The sequence below is a fragment of the Labrus mixtus genome, chromosome 9 (assembly GCF_963584025.1).
Source record: "Labrus mixtus chromosome 9, fLabMix1.1, whole genome shotgun sequence".
Classification (NCBI taxonomy): domain Eukaryota; kingdom Metazoa; phylum Chordata; class Actinopteri; order Labriformes; family Labridae; genus Labrus; species Labrus mixtus.
In genome coordinates this window covers 10,654,688-10,671,407 of record NC_083620.1, presented here as the reverse complement: position 1 = coordinate 10,671,407, position 16,720 = coordinate 10,654,688, and the positions used below count along the sequence as shown (strand labels likewise).

Below are 16,720 nucleotides of genomic sequence, written 5' to 3'. Positions count from 1 at the left end.
AGTTGCAGTAGGCCAAGGTTCTCTAGGAAGAAGTGCTTAAGGATTTACAGCACTAGCCAGTTAGATCATCTCTTTACTGCTTGGTGCAATGGCTTAGGCTAAAAGCTAATCTGAAGCTAATAGGAAGAGGAAAGTGACAAATGAAGCTAAAAAGAGAAAAAGAGAGTGACGGAGCAAGAAGCAGCATGTGCATCCCTGCAGATATTATTCATCATAATAATAATAATATATTGTTTTTTTATAGCGCTTTTCTAGGAACCCAAAGACGCTTTGACAAAAAATAAAACCATAAAACAAAACAAAAAACGACGAGGACATAACAGATTTTGAAGTTGGGCTGTATTGTTATCTGTATCATTGTTCTTTCGTGTTTAGTAGCTTTACCTAGTGCGGAAAGTCGACTAACCCAAGTTGTGTCTCAGGCTTCCATACAAATAAATTAATAAAACCATCTTACCCCATATTCCCTTACACCCTCATATTGGCGCAAACGGTAACTTGTCAGTCAACATGGATCTTTTGCCTCTCACAACACCGCTCCTCTGCTGGTCAACAAATGCACCTCCTCTGTGAGGTGGAGTAGTGCTGGAGGCATGACAGCAGTGTGTGTTTTACAACAGTGCAGTTACACTCAGAGACCTTCAGTCTGCGCCAAAGTGAACCAAACTGACTTCCTACAAATTAATACATGTTGCTTTAAATTTGAAGCAAGGAGCCTATTAGCTTTGAGTAAATAATGGTCTGGTACCTCTCTAAGGTCTATTACTCCTCATACCAGAACTATTCAAAGAACCTCTAAATACATCTTTTTAACCCCACACAAAAACATGAATAAAGTTAACTATTAGGCTAATTAAATCATTTTAACAATTGATTAGCAAGATTATTATTTGTCATGGTGTACAGAGACTGGCTAGCTTTACTTCTTTGTTCTTAATCTTTATGCTAGGCTTCGCTAACATTAATCTACTTTAAGGTGCTGGTAGGCTAAATCTTGAACTACCATACCTAACCATAACCAAGTTTGTGTGACAACAAGAAAGTGTTTAATGCTAGCTGCCTCATATTTTGTAACCTGATAAGCTAAGTTAGATTTAAAATGTAATATATTTCTGAGGCACTTCATTTATTTCCCTCTGTCTACTTTTGCATCGTAATAGTCTAAATGGAATAAAACCTATCTGAAGATAAACAGAAATACAATCACAGAGAAAGGCATGCATCCTTATTATACTATTTCTCATAAATTAATTCACTTTATATTCCTGAATACCTCAGGGTACCTCAGTTGATAGAACAGAGCTAATGACTGATCTCCACTGAGATCTTATAACTGTAATCAGTTATACTATGAAGGGTTTCCTAATTTAACCATTTCCTTTCAGCTGAACAAAATGCTAAGTTGTTGTCACACTTTCCTTTGGAGCAAGGGAACTAGAAGGGAAGAGAAAGTGCGGGCTAAAGAGAGAGTGATGATATAAAGCAATACTTCCCAGAGGTGCTATAGTGAGGGAGTGCATTTGTTAATTTACTCTGCTCATGCTTAAAATGCGGGAGTGTCTTTGGGGATCCCAGGAGTCCATTATCTCCACTTTGTTGTGAATTAAATAAGGTGCTAAAGTGCTGCTTATTTCAGTGTTATTTGAACTCACTGGACACTCAAACAAAAATGAGTTGCGTGACGTCTGGAGGTTTCCCAGTGAATAGAGCTCAGGCAATTTAAATAGATCTTATTTTATAACTGTGTTGTATTATTTAATCAGACTGACTTTAAACACTTGATTTTTTTTTACTATAAGAGCTATTCCTGTAATCGGTGTTTCAGATCGGTAGAGATATTAGATTAATAAATAATTAGCACTATTAATGGTAAAAGTCCAGGTTCCCTTGTTTTTTTTTTCCAGGCAAGCTGAATGATTCACTCACAAGTAATTTTTCTGTTCTGATCTTTGTGCTCTTGTAGCTCCTTGTGTTGAAAGTACACCATGTTCCAGTCTGAGAATGACTGTAGCAAATATTGCAGAATGCTGTATTATGCAAGTCTTTGTATGTTCTTTTAGTGAGCTCTTTAAAGCAAGACTGTTAGAAGATTGTAGGATTACTCTCAGAATATGACAGAGTGTCTCTTTCACTCCTTTCCTCCCTGTCTGCAGTCCCTCCCTACATTCAGCCCTTTGAGTTCCAGCGTTTCACCATTGGTCAACGTGTATTCATCCCCTGCGTGGTCATGTCAGGCGACAGACCCCTGGACATCACCTGGCAGAAAGATGGAAGGCCAATACCAGCCAGCCTGGGAGTGACTGTAGACAACATCGACTTCACCAGCTCCCTGCGAATCTCCAACCTGACACCGGACCACAATGGTAACTACACCTGCATCGCCCGCAATGAGGCTGCAGCTGTGGAGCACCAGAGTCAACTCATTGTTAGAGGTGAGAAAGCACACAGGAACAGATAATATAACTTATGGCATCTAGAGGACTCATTACAGTCTGTAATATGTAAACAGGTTTTTATTTTAATCAATCACTGCAGTACCACACTTAACTTCTGGGTGTCCTCTGCCCTGATCCAGGCAAAATCCAATGTAGAGTTTGACTAAAATTAAAACCTGCACTAATAGGTGACCACATATTAAAGACCCCCAAGAACATGCCATGCCTCAACTGTTACTTTTGTTTAATCTGTGTGTATAGTTCCTCCTCAGTTTGTGGTTCAACCTGAGGATCAAGATGGGATCTATGGGAAGACGGTGACTCTGAACTGCTCAGCAGAAGGCTACCCACCCCCTACCATTGTATGGGAACACTCCAAAGGTACATTAAGCACAGCATGCATTACCCATTCATTTGAATAGCCGATATAAAAGGCTCACAGCCATTCTAATTACACATTTCAGGTTGGTGTAAACAGAGCATCCATAACAATAATGCCCGCTTTGGTGTTTGTGAGCTTGAATTTAGAACTTTGATCTGTTTTTCATATTCAAGAGAAGTCAGACTTTAAAAAAATGCTATAATTTGCGACATCTTTAACCTTCCTCAGACAAGGCGATCCCTTCAATCTCTACTGTGGGTCTCTAGATAATATAACAGAGTAAGGATTTTTAGCTGCTCTTTTGTGAAGTGTCTTGAGCTAACATTTTTTATGACTTGGCGCTACACAAATAAAGATCGATTGATTGATTGTCCATTCCAAATGGTGTGAACACAGAATCAAGAGTTCAGTTGATTGTATTGCTTTATGAACAATGTGCATCACATTCAGTAGGCTACATAAACACAATATATGTACAGTATAAGTTTACAGCATTAAGATTTTTGTAACTCCAATCTTGTGTTCTCTTTTTTTAAGTTGAAGTTGTATCCATGGATTCTTGCTGTAGCTATGAATGGGAAATTAATAATTGTGTGAAAATATATTTTTTTAGTCATACTACAATATACCAAATATTGAGAAAAAATAAATCTGCATTAGTTATATTTTTCGATGGATATTATGCAAACTAGAGTGCAGTTTTCATTGGGCCACAGCTTGGTCTCAGGTTGTGTATCTTAAAGCAGGTGTGGTTATTGTGAAAGTAAGTGCTGTACACAGCTGGTATGGCAGAAGTTGTGTTCTTAAGGGTGAGTGGGTTCCATTTGCTTTACCCAACGTCAATGTATATGTGTTTGATGTACAAACAGGCACACGGCCATCTGTACTGTCAACATGGCCTTGGGGCTCACAGGGTTTCCACCTGCATCATTAGAGAATCATCAGGTAGGAAAAGACAAAAAAGCAGACAGAAGACAGATACACAGAGGCAGACGTGGAGTGTTAGCAGACAGACAAACAGGGAGGGAGGCGGCAGGTGCGTTCAGCCACTCGAACAGGGTAGATGAAGAGGGGCCCCAGGTGTTTGCTCCATCATCCATATAACCTGGGATGAAAGCTTCACCAACAGAGGGACAACAACCTATGAAGAGTGGTGCTTGAGCATTAGTGTGTGTGTGTGTGTGTGTGTGTGTGTGTGTGTGTGTGTGTGTGTGTGTCCTTGCTAGGCACCATGATCAAAGCATTGAGAAAGAATCAGATCTGGTTTTCACCCTTTGATTGGAACCGTGTGTGTGTGTGTATGTCTGTTTGTTTTTGTTTGTGTGTGGATGGGAAACAGAAGGCCTCATGCATGATTAGTAATGTCTGACCCATCCTGACCAAAGTGGAGATGGGATTGTTTCTGTTTCTACTCATCAATTATCAAAGTTAAACTAAAGCTTTAACTACCCATAAGGAAGTGGACCAGCCTGCAGGTTGATTTTCTACTTTTTGAGGGCCTTTGTCACATATTATTACCTCAGATTTTCACATCTTTCCAGCTGTTGCATTATATTTTGCTGCACAGGATATGAGTCAAAGCCAAGAGACAATGAAATCCACTCCCTCGGAAAAATGGTATCAAGGGTAGGCATGGCTTGGGATGCCATTTTCTTATTTGTATAGGCAAGAGTGCAGTCTGTCCAGATAATATTTGTCTGGCATCATTTCACCTCAACAAAAGTTGCTTAGAGCCAGATGAGTGTCTCTTGGAGATATAGAACGGTAAGTAAAGGTCAGCTACTATTGGCATAACCACTAGCACCACGTGGATATCTAAAATCCATAATTCAAGGAAGAGCATATCTTCCCCTCTCTCTCTCTCTCTCCCTCTCTCTCTCTCTAAATCAGAGACAGGGAGCAGGAACAAAGTCACCACTTGACCCTTTGCTAGCCACAGCCACTTGACTTCATTTTAATTAAAAGCAAAACCCACAGCTCGCTAAATAGCCTAATCTCGACATGCTTACTTTAGCACAAGATCATGCAACGTCTGGCTCAGATCCCACGTTTTACATGAGCAAGGTAAAATACAATGCATTTATCATAATAAGGGCAGTCCACTTAAAAGATGTTAGCCTTGTAATTTATTGTCCGACTGGTACATTATTAGATGTAAGACTTCCATTGCAGAAAACATGCATACTACATTGTTAATATGTAAAAAAAAAAAAAAAAAAAAAAGCAAAAGTGATTTAATCATTTTTCATTCAAATGTTGGCGTTAATAACATGCAGGCAAAAGGTCAAAATATGTCAAAGATGGCAAGTCCAATGTTGCCTAGAACACGTTTGTTTTGAACATAAAATGCAGCTTGAGTGAAGACATTGGGAAAGCATTAGTTTCAAACAAATCCAATCCTTTTTCATTAGACATCCTTGTCTTAGATAACTTAAAAATGTGTTTTAAGGCCATGTATGTAATCATTATTACAACATCTTCTGGGTCTAGTAACAAGTATACATGCTACATTCAACAATAAACAAGAGAATTTATAAACCTTAAAAGACAGGGAGAACAATATCCTTGCTGAGCCACAGTAAATGTATTTTATTCTCACTGGTCTATCCCCGAGCTGAAGGCCAACAGCAATGCAAAGCCTCTGCTCTCCTTCTGTTCTGCCTGTAGTTCCACTGCACCAATCTGCTGTCTTGTTAAACATGAGCATTATGTCTGTTGTGATTGCATCACACCAGCAGCTTGCCCTGCTTAACTGTGCTCAGCAGCTGTTTGGGCGATTTAAGGATTTAGACCCGGTGTTAAGAAACATGTTTACAATCCTTCCTAAATCTGACAGGCTTTGTCATCAAATCTGTAAACACAGACGTGATGTGGAGTTCCGTTGTTGATGATATGTTTGATGATGAAGAAATTTGCCGTTGAGACTGACTTGCTTTTAAACAGAATTATTTATTAACAAGTTGCAGAATCACTGAACACGTCTGCCCAGGAGAGTCAAGAAGCCAAATAATGTCACAGGGCACATGAGGACATCTCATCTCATTTAGGCATTTCCTGGCACTCATCACTCATCCTGCCAACAACACCTCTAAACAAACATTCCACTGAAGGAAACTCCTTTATCAGATACAAATTCTTTACAGATGTGTGCAGTATACAACTTAAAGAGCATTATAATATCTCTGTCCTAGATATTTAAGACACTTCAGACGCATGGTCAAATGAATGCACACATTAACAACCACACACACATGCGCGCGCGCACACACACACACACACACACACACACACACACACACACACACACACACACACACACACACACACACACACACACACACACAAAGACACTAAAGGTCAACTTACTGTGAAAATTCAGATTTTATTTATACATCTTTTTATACACTAAAAGTAACAGACAGAGGTGGAAAGAGTAAATGATTCTATAAGTAAAAGTACTATTACTTTGATGACCTACAAAGGTTGATAGTTTTGTAGTACAAAACAAAAACTTGTATCATGTTTTATAAATCGTCTTTTAAAAACTCTAATACCAACCTCAAGTAGATCAGATTGTCAATTAAACAGGTTGTGACTGACAAAGGAAATTAATATTGCATACAAAACACAAAACCTAAAATCTTTAACAAGAAGTGTTTTAAGAAAAACATTTTCTTTACTTGCCCATAGCACAAAAACATTGAACATAGATGACATTACACTTTTTTGACACCTTTTTTTGTACCAGCAGCATGTTTATCAAGGCTTATAATGTTCAAGTAATCGGCTGTTTTGTGAATGGAAGTGTTTCAGCTATTTAAGATAATACTGACAAGGTATTTGTCTCACTCATAAACAGTTTAAAGAGTATTGTAGTGTTTGTAGTTCATTATTTTGAGACTGGTTAGTTTCCAATGCAGCTGTGTAATCAAAGGCTGATTTAGCTACAGTACAACTAAACCTGAGAGACAAAATAATCTATTTATGGCTTTAAATTGATCTTGTATGAGCTTATATTAGATGTTTTAATCACTGTGTGTTTACCTCTTAGCAGGCTATGCTGAAGCGTCTAACTGAATCAGTTTGGTTTGAAGTTTTCATTTTCACACATCTGAGTTCTGTTACATTGCTTCAGCTTGAAACACCTAATTTCCTGATAGGTATTCTTCAAAATAGAAGTACCATAAAGAGATGGCAATAAGGAATTACATTTATGTAGACCTATTGCTAGTTTAAGCGGAGCTGCACTCTATGATCATTCTAGATTACGCTGTCGATAGAAACAGCATTTACAGCCGCTTCTTTGCCCATAAATCAGAGCCACAGCCCCGCTTCGTTTCATCATCTTGGACTTAAGACAACGATACATCAACTTAAACACACCTTCAGCAGGTACTTCAGCACTGAGCCTCTCTAAAAAAAAAGGTCTCTGCTTCTCGTCGCTCCGGTGCGATGAGGTAAAATCACTCATAGCAAGCCTGCATTTTTTTTAAACTCAGTAACGGATGTGTTTTTTAAATGTAGCAAAGTACAACACTTAACACAAACACTACTTAAGTAAAAGAAAAATTATTGATATTTAAAACTAGGTCTACTTAAATATTAGCCAAAACAATTACTCCACAGTAACGCAAGTAAATGTTATTTGCTACTTCCCACCTCTGGCACAGATTCATATAAAAGCATGTAGGTCTATACCAATAGAAACATTTAAAGTAGCCTACTGTAAGTTTGTTTACCTTATTCATTGTCCTTTCAACATTGTCTGACTGTCTCCCTCTCTTTGCACCAGGTGCCGGTGTCCCCCAGTTTCAGCCCATCCAACTGATCAGCGGCTCTCGTGTCCAGCTGCTGAGCAATGGTTCGCTTCTAATCAAACATGTGCTGGAGGATGACAGCGGCTTCTACCTGTGTAAGGTCAGCAACGACGTGGGAGCTGATGTCAGCAAGTCCATGTACCTCACCGTCAAAAGTAAGAGCCCTAGCCTGATGAACGATCAATAACAACTAATGGTTAGTCATCATTCTGTATTTTAATGTATGAGTTGGAGCAGTGTCAGGTGTCCTTTGAAGCAACCACAGACTGTATATCCATGGACTTAGTCTCGGCGATATCAACCATTGGTTTCTGAAGCAGACCTTTGAAGCCCATTGATGGTAGGCTATTTGTCATATTGGAAATGCTGTCTCAAACTTACTTTCAGTCAACCTAGTGAAGGGAAAGAACTGGCGCTGAATGAGACCTAAAACCTCCTGACAAAAATTACAGTAGGCCCGTCTGCAAAGCACAGAGCGGGCGAGATTGGGTGTCTTCAAGGTGGTGTGGCCAATAAATGGCACTTGTGCACAAACAGGCCATTTAAAAAGTGGCTTCTAATTTTTATGGTAGGCTAATCAAACGCGAATGGGGCTCCAGCCTGGTGTATACTTCAGCATCGAATTATAAAGCAGCAGCTGATTAAATTGGCTTGTAGAGTTCTTTGAATTTGGAAAATGGCAGCAATGCTGGAAATGTTGTAAATGCAAGAAAAACAATGCTACCCAGTGGACCGATCTAGGGGCATGCTGCTGCGTCATGTCGATGCTAGTTACATTTTTGTTTACAGTTAAGGACATCACACCAATTTAAAAAAGTCTGATAGGAAAAAAGTTTTAACTGACCCTGATCTCTGAACTGTCTGTACAAAGAGAAGCAACCCAATTCATTTTGTGTATAACTTTCCTTCTGGACAAATCACTACTTGTTATCACTAATATCAGCTGGCATGTCATGGATATTTGTGTTACTGTAATAAGCCTTGCAGTGAACATGGGAGATGCTGCTGTAAGAAGCTGTCAGGGCTGCAGCAGTGTGTTTTCATAGGTCAGTATGCTGACTGTAGCACCCAGTTGCTATGCATCACGATGACCTACGGTTGTGCAAACAATTCTTCTTCAAATATCCAACAGGAGAAGGTTAACTCATATGGCTGCAAGTGGAATTTCTAAATCCAATAACATAACTATTTATTAATTGTTTTAACTTCAGAAAAATATGAACGGAGCAATATGATATGAAATTTGTGTGTTTGTGTGTGGGTAGATACCACACACACACACACACACACACACACACACACACACACACACACACACACACATACACACACACACACACACACACACACACACACACACACACACACACACACACACACACAGACTCTAGTTAGCCGCCTTGATAACGCCTTCTCTTCCACCCTGCTGAGAACCCTCTGCTGTTGGACATACAGTATGTTTTTTATGTTTGAAGGGTAGCAACACAATACCTATATAGGACATACTGTTAAAGGCATTGATTTATTTGGGTTTTTAATGAGTATTTTGTAGTGATGTGGGAGATGTGGGAATATATAGGCACAGTTTCAGTTTTATACATCTGAATCATCTACCATAGTTAAGGATGGAGAGACCAAAAAAAGAAAGGATGTAGACCACATGAACACACTGCTGTTGCTCAAGGCTTTAGTATTGGGCTATAACCCTTAAGTAGAACTTTGATAGCTTAACTGTTTACAGTAAAAGCTGACTCATAACTTGACTTATCAGTAACTGTATTGCTAACATTACTGAAAGCTCATCAAATATTAAAAACATTCTTCCCCTAATTGATTTGTTTTAGAATTTCATGAAAATGTATAAATCATTTGACTGTGATACTTTAGTATCTGGTTGGGGTTTTGCAATTACCTACTTATCTTAATGTCACACACGTTGATTACTAATACCATTCAAAGAATGCTTCTAAGACAGCACCTCAATAAGGCATAATCAATAACACTGACTATGAAATAAATCACATATGTGTACGACTTCCTTTCACTTTTCTCCTGAATGACAATTCTCTTGCAATGTCATTTAAAAACTTGTTGTCATTTATCATTTAGTTAGCATTGACGTGTCATCTCCTCATCTACAATTATCAAAATTTAGAGAAACAGCTGTAAATTCTTGGAGCTTCATATACTGTGCTGTCTTCATCGTCTTTATTGGCTGCTCTGTCAATCCAAGCTGTCTCAGCCACATGCTGGTCCCTCATCAACAGATCATGTTTCATGCTCTTAAAACCACAAACTGTACAAGTAAACTGAAGATGCTTTCTGTTAAAGTGTAGTGACTCGCATGAGTGGTTTACAAGGGGGAGGTCATTACTGTCCACACATTAACCAACTCAATAATGTCTATTTGTCAGTGTTTGTTCGTGTATACAATTACACATTTGAATTTCATACACATTTCACGATTTTCATTTTTCAGCAAGTATGGTTGTAGGTGTATAACTATTTCATATTTGTTTTTATTTCTTGCATCCATGCATTGTGTTCTTTTTGTGTAATTTACTGTGTGTGTGTGTGTGTGTGTGTGTGTGTGTGTGTGTGCGTGCGTGCGTGCGTGTGTGTGTTTTGAGACGCTGGAACTCTTGAGTGCATTTCAGCCTCATTTCAATCAGTCAATACTACAATTAGAAGCCGACTAAAGGGCTCAAGGGAAGAGCTGTCTGTGTGTTTCTCTCTTTCATTTGCACCCTCTTGCTGTCTTTGTTTTTCTACATTTCATGCAATGAGAGATAGATAAAAAAGATAAATGACACGTAGTTTGCTTCACTTATTTTTAACCTTGTTCATTTGCTGCAAGCTCCTTCCAGGATTTGATCTCTAGTTGCCAGTAACAACGTTTACATTTGTATAAAATCTGATCATTTATTAGCTATGGTGAATAACTCCTGACAGAATAGTTTTAATCCCAGATAGATCAAACTTGATATATATTTAAAAAGAAAATCAACCTTCGCCATTTGTCTCCTGTGAAAATCACAACATTCATATATGTATAAATATATGATACATCCACTGGAATCAATCCATTAATGATTGGGACTGTTACGTTTGGACTGCATACCCATTGAAAGCTGGTTTTATCAAATTAAAACGTCCAAAACTCAAACATAGTTATTCCTCAATCATACATGTACGGAAAATGTAATACCTCTCATGCAGACCCCTCCCCACAGAAGTGATCTTTCAATCATACTTTGGAAAACATCTGTGTTATTCTGGGTTTAAAGTTGTGTTTCCTCTAAATGCTATAGACTGGTGTACATGTATATGAGGCATTGCTAGTTTATTAGCTTGCTAGCTGAAATTTAAGAGATTATAACCAACATAATTGATTTGGGGGTTTTTTGGGCAAGAAATACGAAGCTACTTTGTCAGTTATTATTTTTGATTGAAATCATTAATATTTTGTTTTAACTTATTGTTGCATTTTCTAGTTTCCTTAAAATATTTCTAAACAATTGCACCATCAAGGAAAAAAACTTACAGTGAAAATGTGCTTATTTCCATAAAAAAAATGTTTTGGACATTTAACCTATTAGACATGTCATGGGAAGCCTGGCGTTGGTCAAAGGATAAGAAAAAAACAACTTCTATCTTATCCCTCTACAGTATACCTCCCTCATCTCATCTCTATGCACTTTCAAACTTGTGTTGGTTCCATCCCTTTCCTTTCGCTCCACTCCCTTAGCTTTCTCTTTCTACCTCGTCTCCCCTCTTCCCACTCACACTTTGTCCTACCAGCATGTGTTTTATTACCATGCCCCTGTAATATCGCTGGATATTAAAAAATATACATCAACCGAGCAATTATGGGCTATCAAAAAGAATAGGTTTTGCCTGAGGCCCTGCTAGGGCTGCACAGTGGGTGCATAGAGACGAGATGAGATGGAAGCAAAGAGGCTCATGTCAGCTCAGGCCACTGAAGCACAACCAAGATCGGTGTCGATTGTTTAACATTTAGGATACTGCAATCTATATCACATGGTAGCAATCTGAAATGCATGAGCATGTAACACATTTCAGTCACATATTCACTCCCGTACATTACTCACATCACTCAAGGTCACAGCAACATTGAGACATCTCTAAACGCACAAAGCTATAATCTAATACCATGTGCTAGAACATTCTGCACACAATCCCACACAGACAAAAAGAAATGAGTAATAGTTCAATACATGTCTGATCAGTTCATACAGAAGCACACATACAGACCCTAAGGTGCTGTCATTGCACGCCTTTTCTGGAGCAAATAAGACTCGTTTAGGTTGAAGCTGAAGTTAACTTGCACTGTCAAAGCCTAAGAATTAGATTGAGAAAAAGGCTCCCGTTAAGGAGCAATAACATTTAGAAAAGGGGGTGAGATGACTCTTTTAATAGGACTCACTTAAAATTCATCGTTGCAATGCAAAATAAATCAGCGCTTTCCTGTGCGGGGGCAATGGTGGGGATGATGGTGTTGGGAGTGAGTGAGAGGGAGGGGCTGCAAGTGAATAAGAAATGAGGTTTAAATGTTAGCAGTCCCACATCTGACACATTCCATTATGTGGGGGTTGGGTGGAGGTTTAGAGTGCACGTACACACACACAAGCACAGGGGCTTCATAGATGCACACTTACACATTCAATAGTCATAACCCTAACGTTGCATCAAAGAAGAAAGTACTCTATGTGAAAAGAACCAGGTTGTGTTTCATTTGTGTGTGTTCATTTGTTTATGTTGGGGCTCCTGTTTGTTCACTTGTGTTAGCCTGTGCTAGTTATCCCTTTTAATTTGCCTTTACTGTACACATTTGTTGATAAAAGTCCAACAGATAGAGAAGCATAGCTTATATAAGTCAGGTTCTATCTCAATCAAGAAAACTTTGAACAGCTTAAGTCATACTCTAAGGCAATGGTGTCATGGTTTCTCTCTGTTGCTAATTTGGTTGCTTGAGAAGCTTTAGTGAGGATTTGAGTTTTTTTTTTTTTAAATCCCAATAAATCTCTAATACAAATGTCAGCTATACTTTGTGAGGCACTGAAATTTCAGCAAGAACAGTCTGTAGCATCTTTAACCAGGTTGTACTTAAGAAAAGATTTGATTCAACACATCAGGGCATTTCAAACACTGTTAGAGAAGTTGCCATTCACACAAGTAGAGTATGATGTGATTCATTATGAATTCAAGCACTTTAACAGACTTGTGGTCGTCTAACATTCCTTTCACTCATGGGACGAGCAAACTGTACAACATAGGGCCCTGGGTGAAGCAAAAACAAACAATTACAAAATGATTTGACAGTAGGAGTGTTCAGTATATGAGTGGGATCTGGGATGTCATGTTTGTACACAAAATTGTGTTATTGTTATTGTTTGTCATTGCCTCTGTTATGGTTTTCATTTTGTGGGAGCGCATCCTGTTTGCTTTTTTTTAAACTTGTCTGTGTTCTTTCACTTGCATAGTCTACATTTGTGAAAGACTAGTACGCCTGTGTTTGTATTTTTGTGTTTCTAAATGTGCATGTTTGTATACCTTGGAATAGTTGTGTATCTGTGTGAGACAACAGCTCGGCCAGCGGACTTGTCTGCTGTGTATGAATAATCAAAGTGGTCTCTCTCATCATTAAATCATCGCTGTCCTGGTGGGAGCTTTAGGAGGGAGATGGAGCGAGAGGGAGAGGCAGAGGGATCATAGTTAGCGCTGCAGGGGTACATGCTCGCTCTCTCTCCTCCGTCGTGTAGTGTGGCTGAGATGTGTCATGAGCACAAGTCTTTTCTGCTCTCTGTGCTCGCCCACTTAGCTCCACCAGACACAGCCGCTCTCATCCACACACACTCATACATATGCACACTCAATATAACAGTCATACTCATGCACGTAGACACTTTGTCCAGAGGACCAGGCATTTGGACAGTCTCACACACACACACACACACACACACACACACACACACACACACACACACACACACACACATATCCTCCAAGTATCTTCCACATATTGCTGCTACTACTATCCTTTACAATGACATATATTCTATAACAAATCTGAACATACAGGGAAATTTATAATGAATGTATATGTTTTAACTCCCTATATTTTTATTTATAGAGTATTTATTACATTTTACAATTTTTACGGGTATGAATGTGTACGTGGGTATGGGTGAGATGTGCTTGGATTGTGTATGTGTATGTGTGCTGGTGTATGTGTACATGTTTTATATTTTATATGCTGCAAACAGGACTGCTTCAACTATATCTATCTATATTACTAAATATTGTCCTGTTTATTATAAATGAGAAACTTAATTAACAAATAAAGCATGCACAACAGTTCTGATTGCCTATGAACAGCTTGAAGCCTCTCTGATCATTTTAGAATAAATAGTACGGATCAAATTTCCGATCACTTTAGTTGGGTTTTTTTTCCTTTGGATTTTTTATCCATAACTTGAGCTGTTTTCACTCAACTTGAATTAAAACAAAACCATTTAAAAGCAAAACAGATTTTAAAGAAAGTGTACATTATATTCTTTCATTAGACAAACACAGGACTCCTACAGAATACAGGTTAAAACTCTTGGTCATATAGAGCATCACTTTGAGAAGTTCTGCTCTGGGAAATAGCAAACATTTTTCACCCAGGAACCAGCAGGGTCGTCACACATTCTATAGATAAAGTATGATTTAATTCATATAAAGCTTAATGAGGAGTCTTGGGGGTGGGGGGGAAAGACAAAATATATAACTAGATTACCAGCTGACATTGACATTAACATTGTTCTCATGTCTAATGGGGACATTATTGGATTTGTTGATGTTCAGAAATGCCATTCAGTACTTTCTAAGTTCCTTTATCTTATCGTCTGCTCACAAGGCTGTTTTAATTTTTGTTACTATTAAAATAATTGCTTTTCTTTGTCTGTTGTTCTTTTTTCAATATGGAATTTGGGGCCTGTATGTTGCACACTGATTAATTTGATCATGACAGGAAAAAAATAAATAATGTCAGGGACACATCAGATTAGAGCTTTGAATTAATTCCCATGAACATTTCTTACTTGAGAAGTTATAATATGGTGTTTTGCAAATCAGGAGCTTCACCATTTAGATGTTATTATAATGTCACCTCAAAGTCTGAGTTAGCTTTATATCAGGAGACCACTTCATGAAAACAGATTTTTTTTTTTTTAAAGAATGAAAGCCGGAATTGTGTTAGTGACAGTACAGACTGTAAGTAGTGTTGGTGAGAGACGTTTACAACAGATACTTATTTCTGCTGAGCGACACACACACACTCACACAAGCTGGATGTGCTGCTAATGAGCATGGTGTGTGGTTACGACATAAAGCCAGACAGGCTCCATGTTCAGACCGATGGGAGTTCAGTCAGGAGTCACCACTTTCTTCTCTATTCCTCTGCCTCATTCTCAAAAAGCAGCATGTTAAAGAGCAGCACGTTACTATTTGCTGTCATTATCAAAGCAGGCTCACAGGCTCACCTGAAGGGCTTTGTTTCAATCTCCAAGTATAGCGGTAGACAGGCAGACTTAAACATACAGCACGTTCATATGGGTCCTTGGAGGGTTTAAATGGTTGTAATTATTACGAGAAAATTAGAAATTGAGTTTTGTTACTTTAAGACAAGAGTTACAGTTAAAAGGAATGCACATGTGGTGTGTTTTTTATATTATATAATTTTTTTTTTTTAAAAACCCATGGCTCTATAAAAGATGTTTAAGGAACAGGTTGATATCCAGTGGAAAAAGGATGATGTTTTGTATTTCTTTATTAACATCTTTAATCCATTTCTTCCTTTCATTCTTCCTCTGTTCTCACTATTGATGCTCGTTCTATCTTCTTACCCCAAATCTGTGTCCTGTCCGTTCAGTTCCGGCCATGATCACATCGTACCCCAACACCACTCTGGCCACACAGGGCGAGGAGAAGAAGATGAGTTGCATCGCTCATGGTGAGAAACCCATCATGGTGCGCTGGGAAAAAGAAGAACGCATTATCAACCCTGAAACCAGTCGATACGTGGTCATTGTCAAAGAAGTGGCAGATGAAGTCATCTCTACGCTAGTGGTGAGTGTAATTAATGTAGCAAAATGCATGATGAAAAATACATATGAAGAAAATCTTTAGAGGCTAACTATGAGACTTTCAGATAAAGCAATTCTCTCTTTATGCGTACATAACCAGCCCTTCATTTGTCTATTTTCTCCGAAGCATCTCCGATATTTATCCTAGATTTACCATGTATCTGTATTTTGATGAGCTTTTTAAGGTCCTGACACACGGAAGAGATCGTTGGCCGTCGGTCCTAGTTGGACTGTCTCTGAGCGGTCGTCGCCCTAGTTTTTGTAATGTTTCAGGCTCTGTCGCTACCTGTCGACCCCTGTCGGCCTATTTCATCATCGGTGGTCCGTGATAGGAATCTCTCTGATTGGCTGTTCGGAGGTTTCATTTATCTCCAGCACAGGTTCAGGAAAGCCCCTTGAGCATGCTACTATAGTATCCATGCTTTCATTTTATCAGACATTATTCTCGATTAGTAGGCTACCTAATACATGTGGTGTGAAAATAGTCTTCTCGTATCATAACAACGGACTACCGCCACCTGGTGGAGAGTCCGGAGAGTTATTTCCTCTCACGCATGCGCAGAATGTATGTGGTGGTTGGAGGTCGGCTGTAGTCTTTTTGCAGTGTTTTCTAGTGCAACTTTTTGGCCACGACAAGAGGCGACGTGAGGCGACGTGAGGCGACGTGAGGCGCTGCCACAGGCGGCCTTCGTCGCCACTATTTCTTTGCCGCCTGCTTGGCGTGGCAGGGCCTTTAGAAAAAATGCCAAGGCCTCTTGGGATAGGCAGAAGTTGCGACACCTGTTGGTTTGCCGTTTTCCTGGCAAACCGAGGGTCCGAAGGCCATGTGGGGCTACTGTGAAACCGCCTTCTTCTCTGGTCGAAACAAATACAAACCATTTCAGCACCAGAATCAAAACTTTGAAGGAGGACTTTCTGAGTTGCTGACAAAGAAGC

The 16,720-nt window shown here is 39.0% G+C and overlaps 1 protein-coding gene across 3 annotated transcripts in view; it reads left to right on the top strand.

Annotated features, from left to right (window-relative positions):
• dscamb (Down syndrome cell adhesion molecule b) overlaps positions 1-16,720 on the top strand; it is a 108,042-nt gene that overhangs the window by 72,514 nt on the left and 18,808 nt on the right. For all 3 annotated transcript variants that reach the window (XM_061046222.1, XM_061046220.1, XM_061046221.1), the window contains exons 9-12: positions 2,154-2,432; positions 2,697-2,816; positions 7,610-7,789; positions 15,571-15,767. In XM_061046222.1, the coding sequence (XP_060902205.1) occupies positions 2,154-2,432; positions 2,697-2,816; positions 7,610-7,789; positions 15,571-15,767 (776 nt within the window). The remainder of the gene's footprint in view (positions 1-2,153; positions 2,433-2,696; positions 2,817-7,609; positions 7,790-15,570; positions 15,768-16,720) is intronic.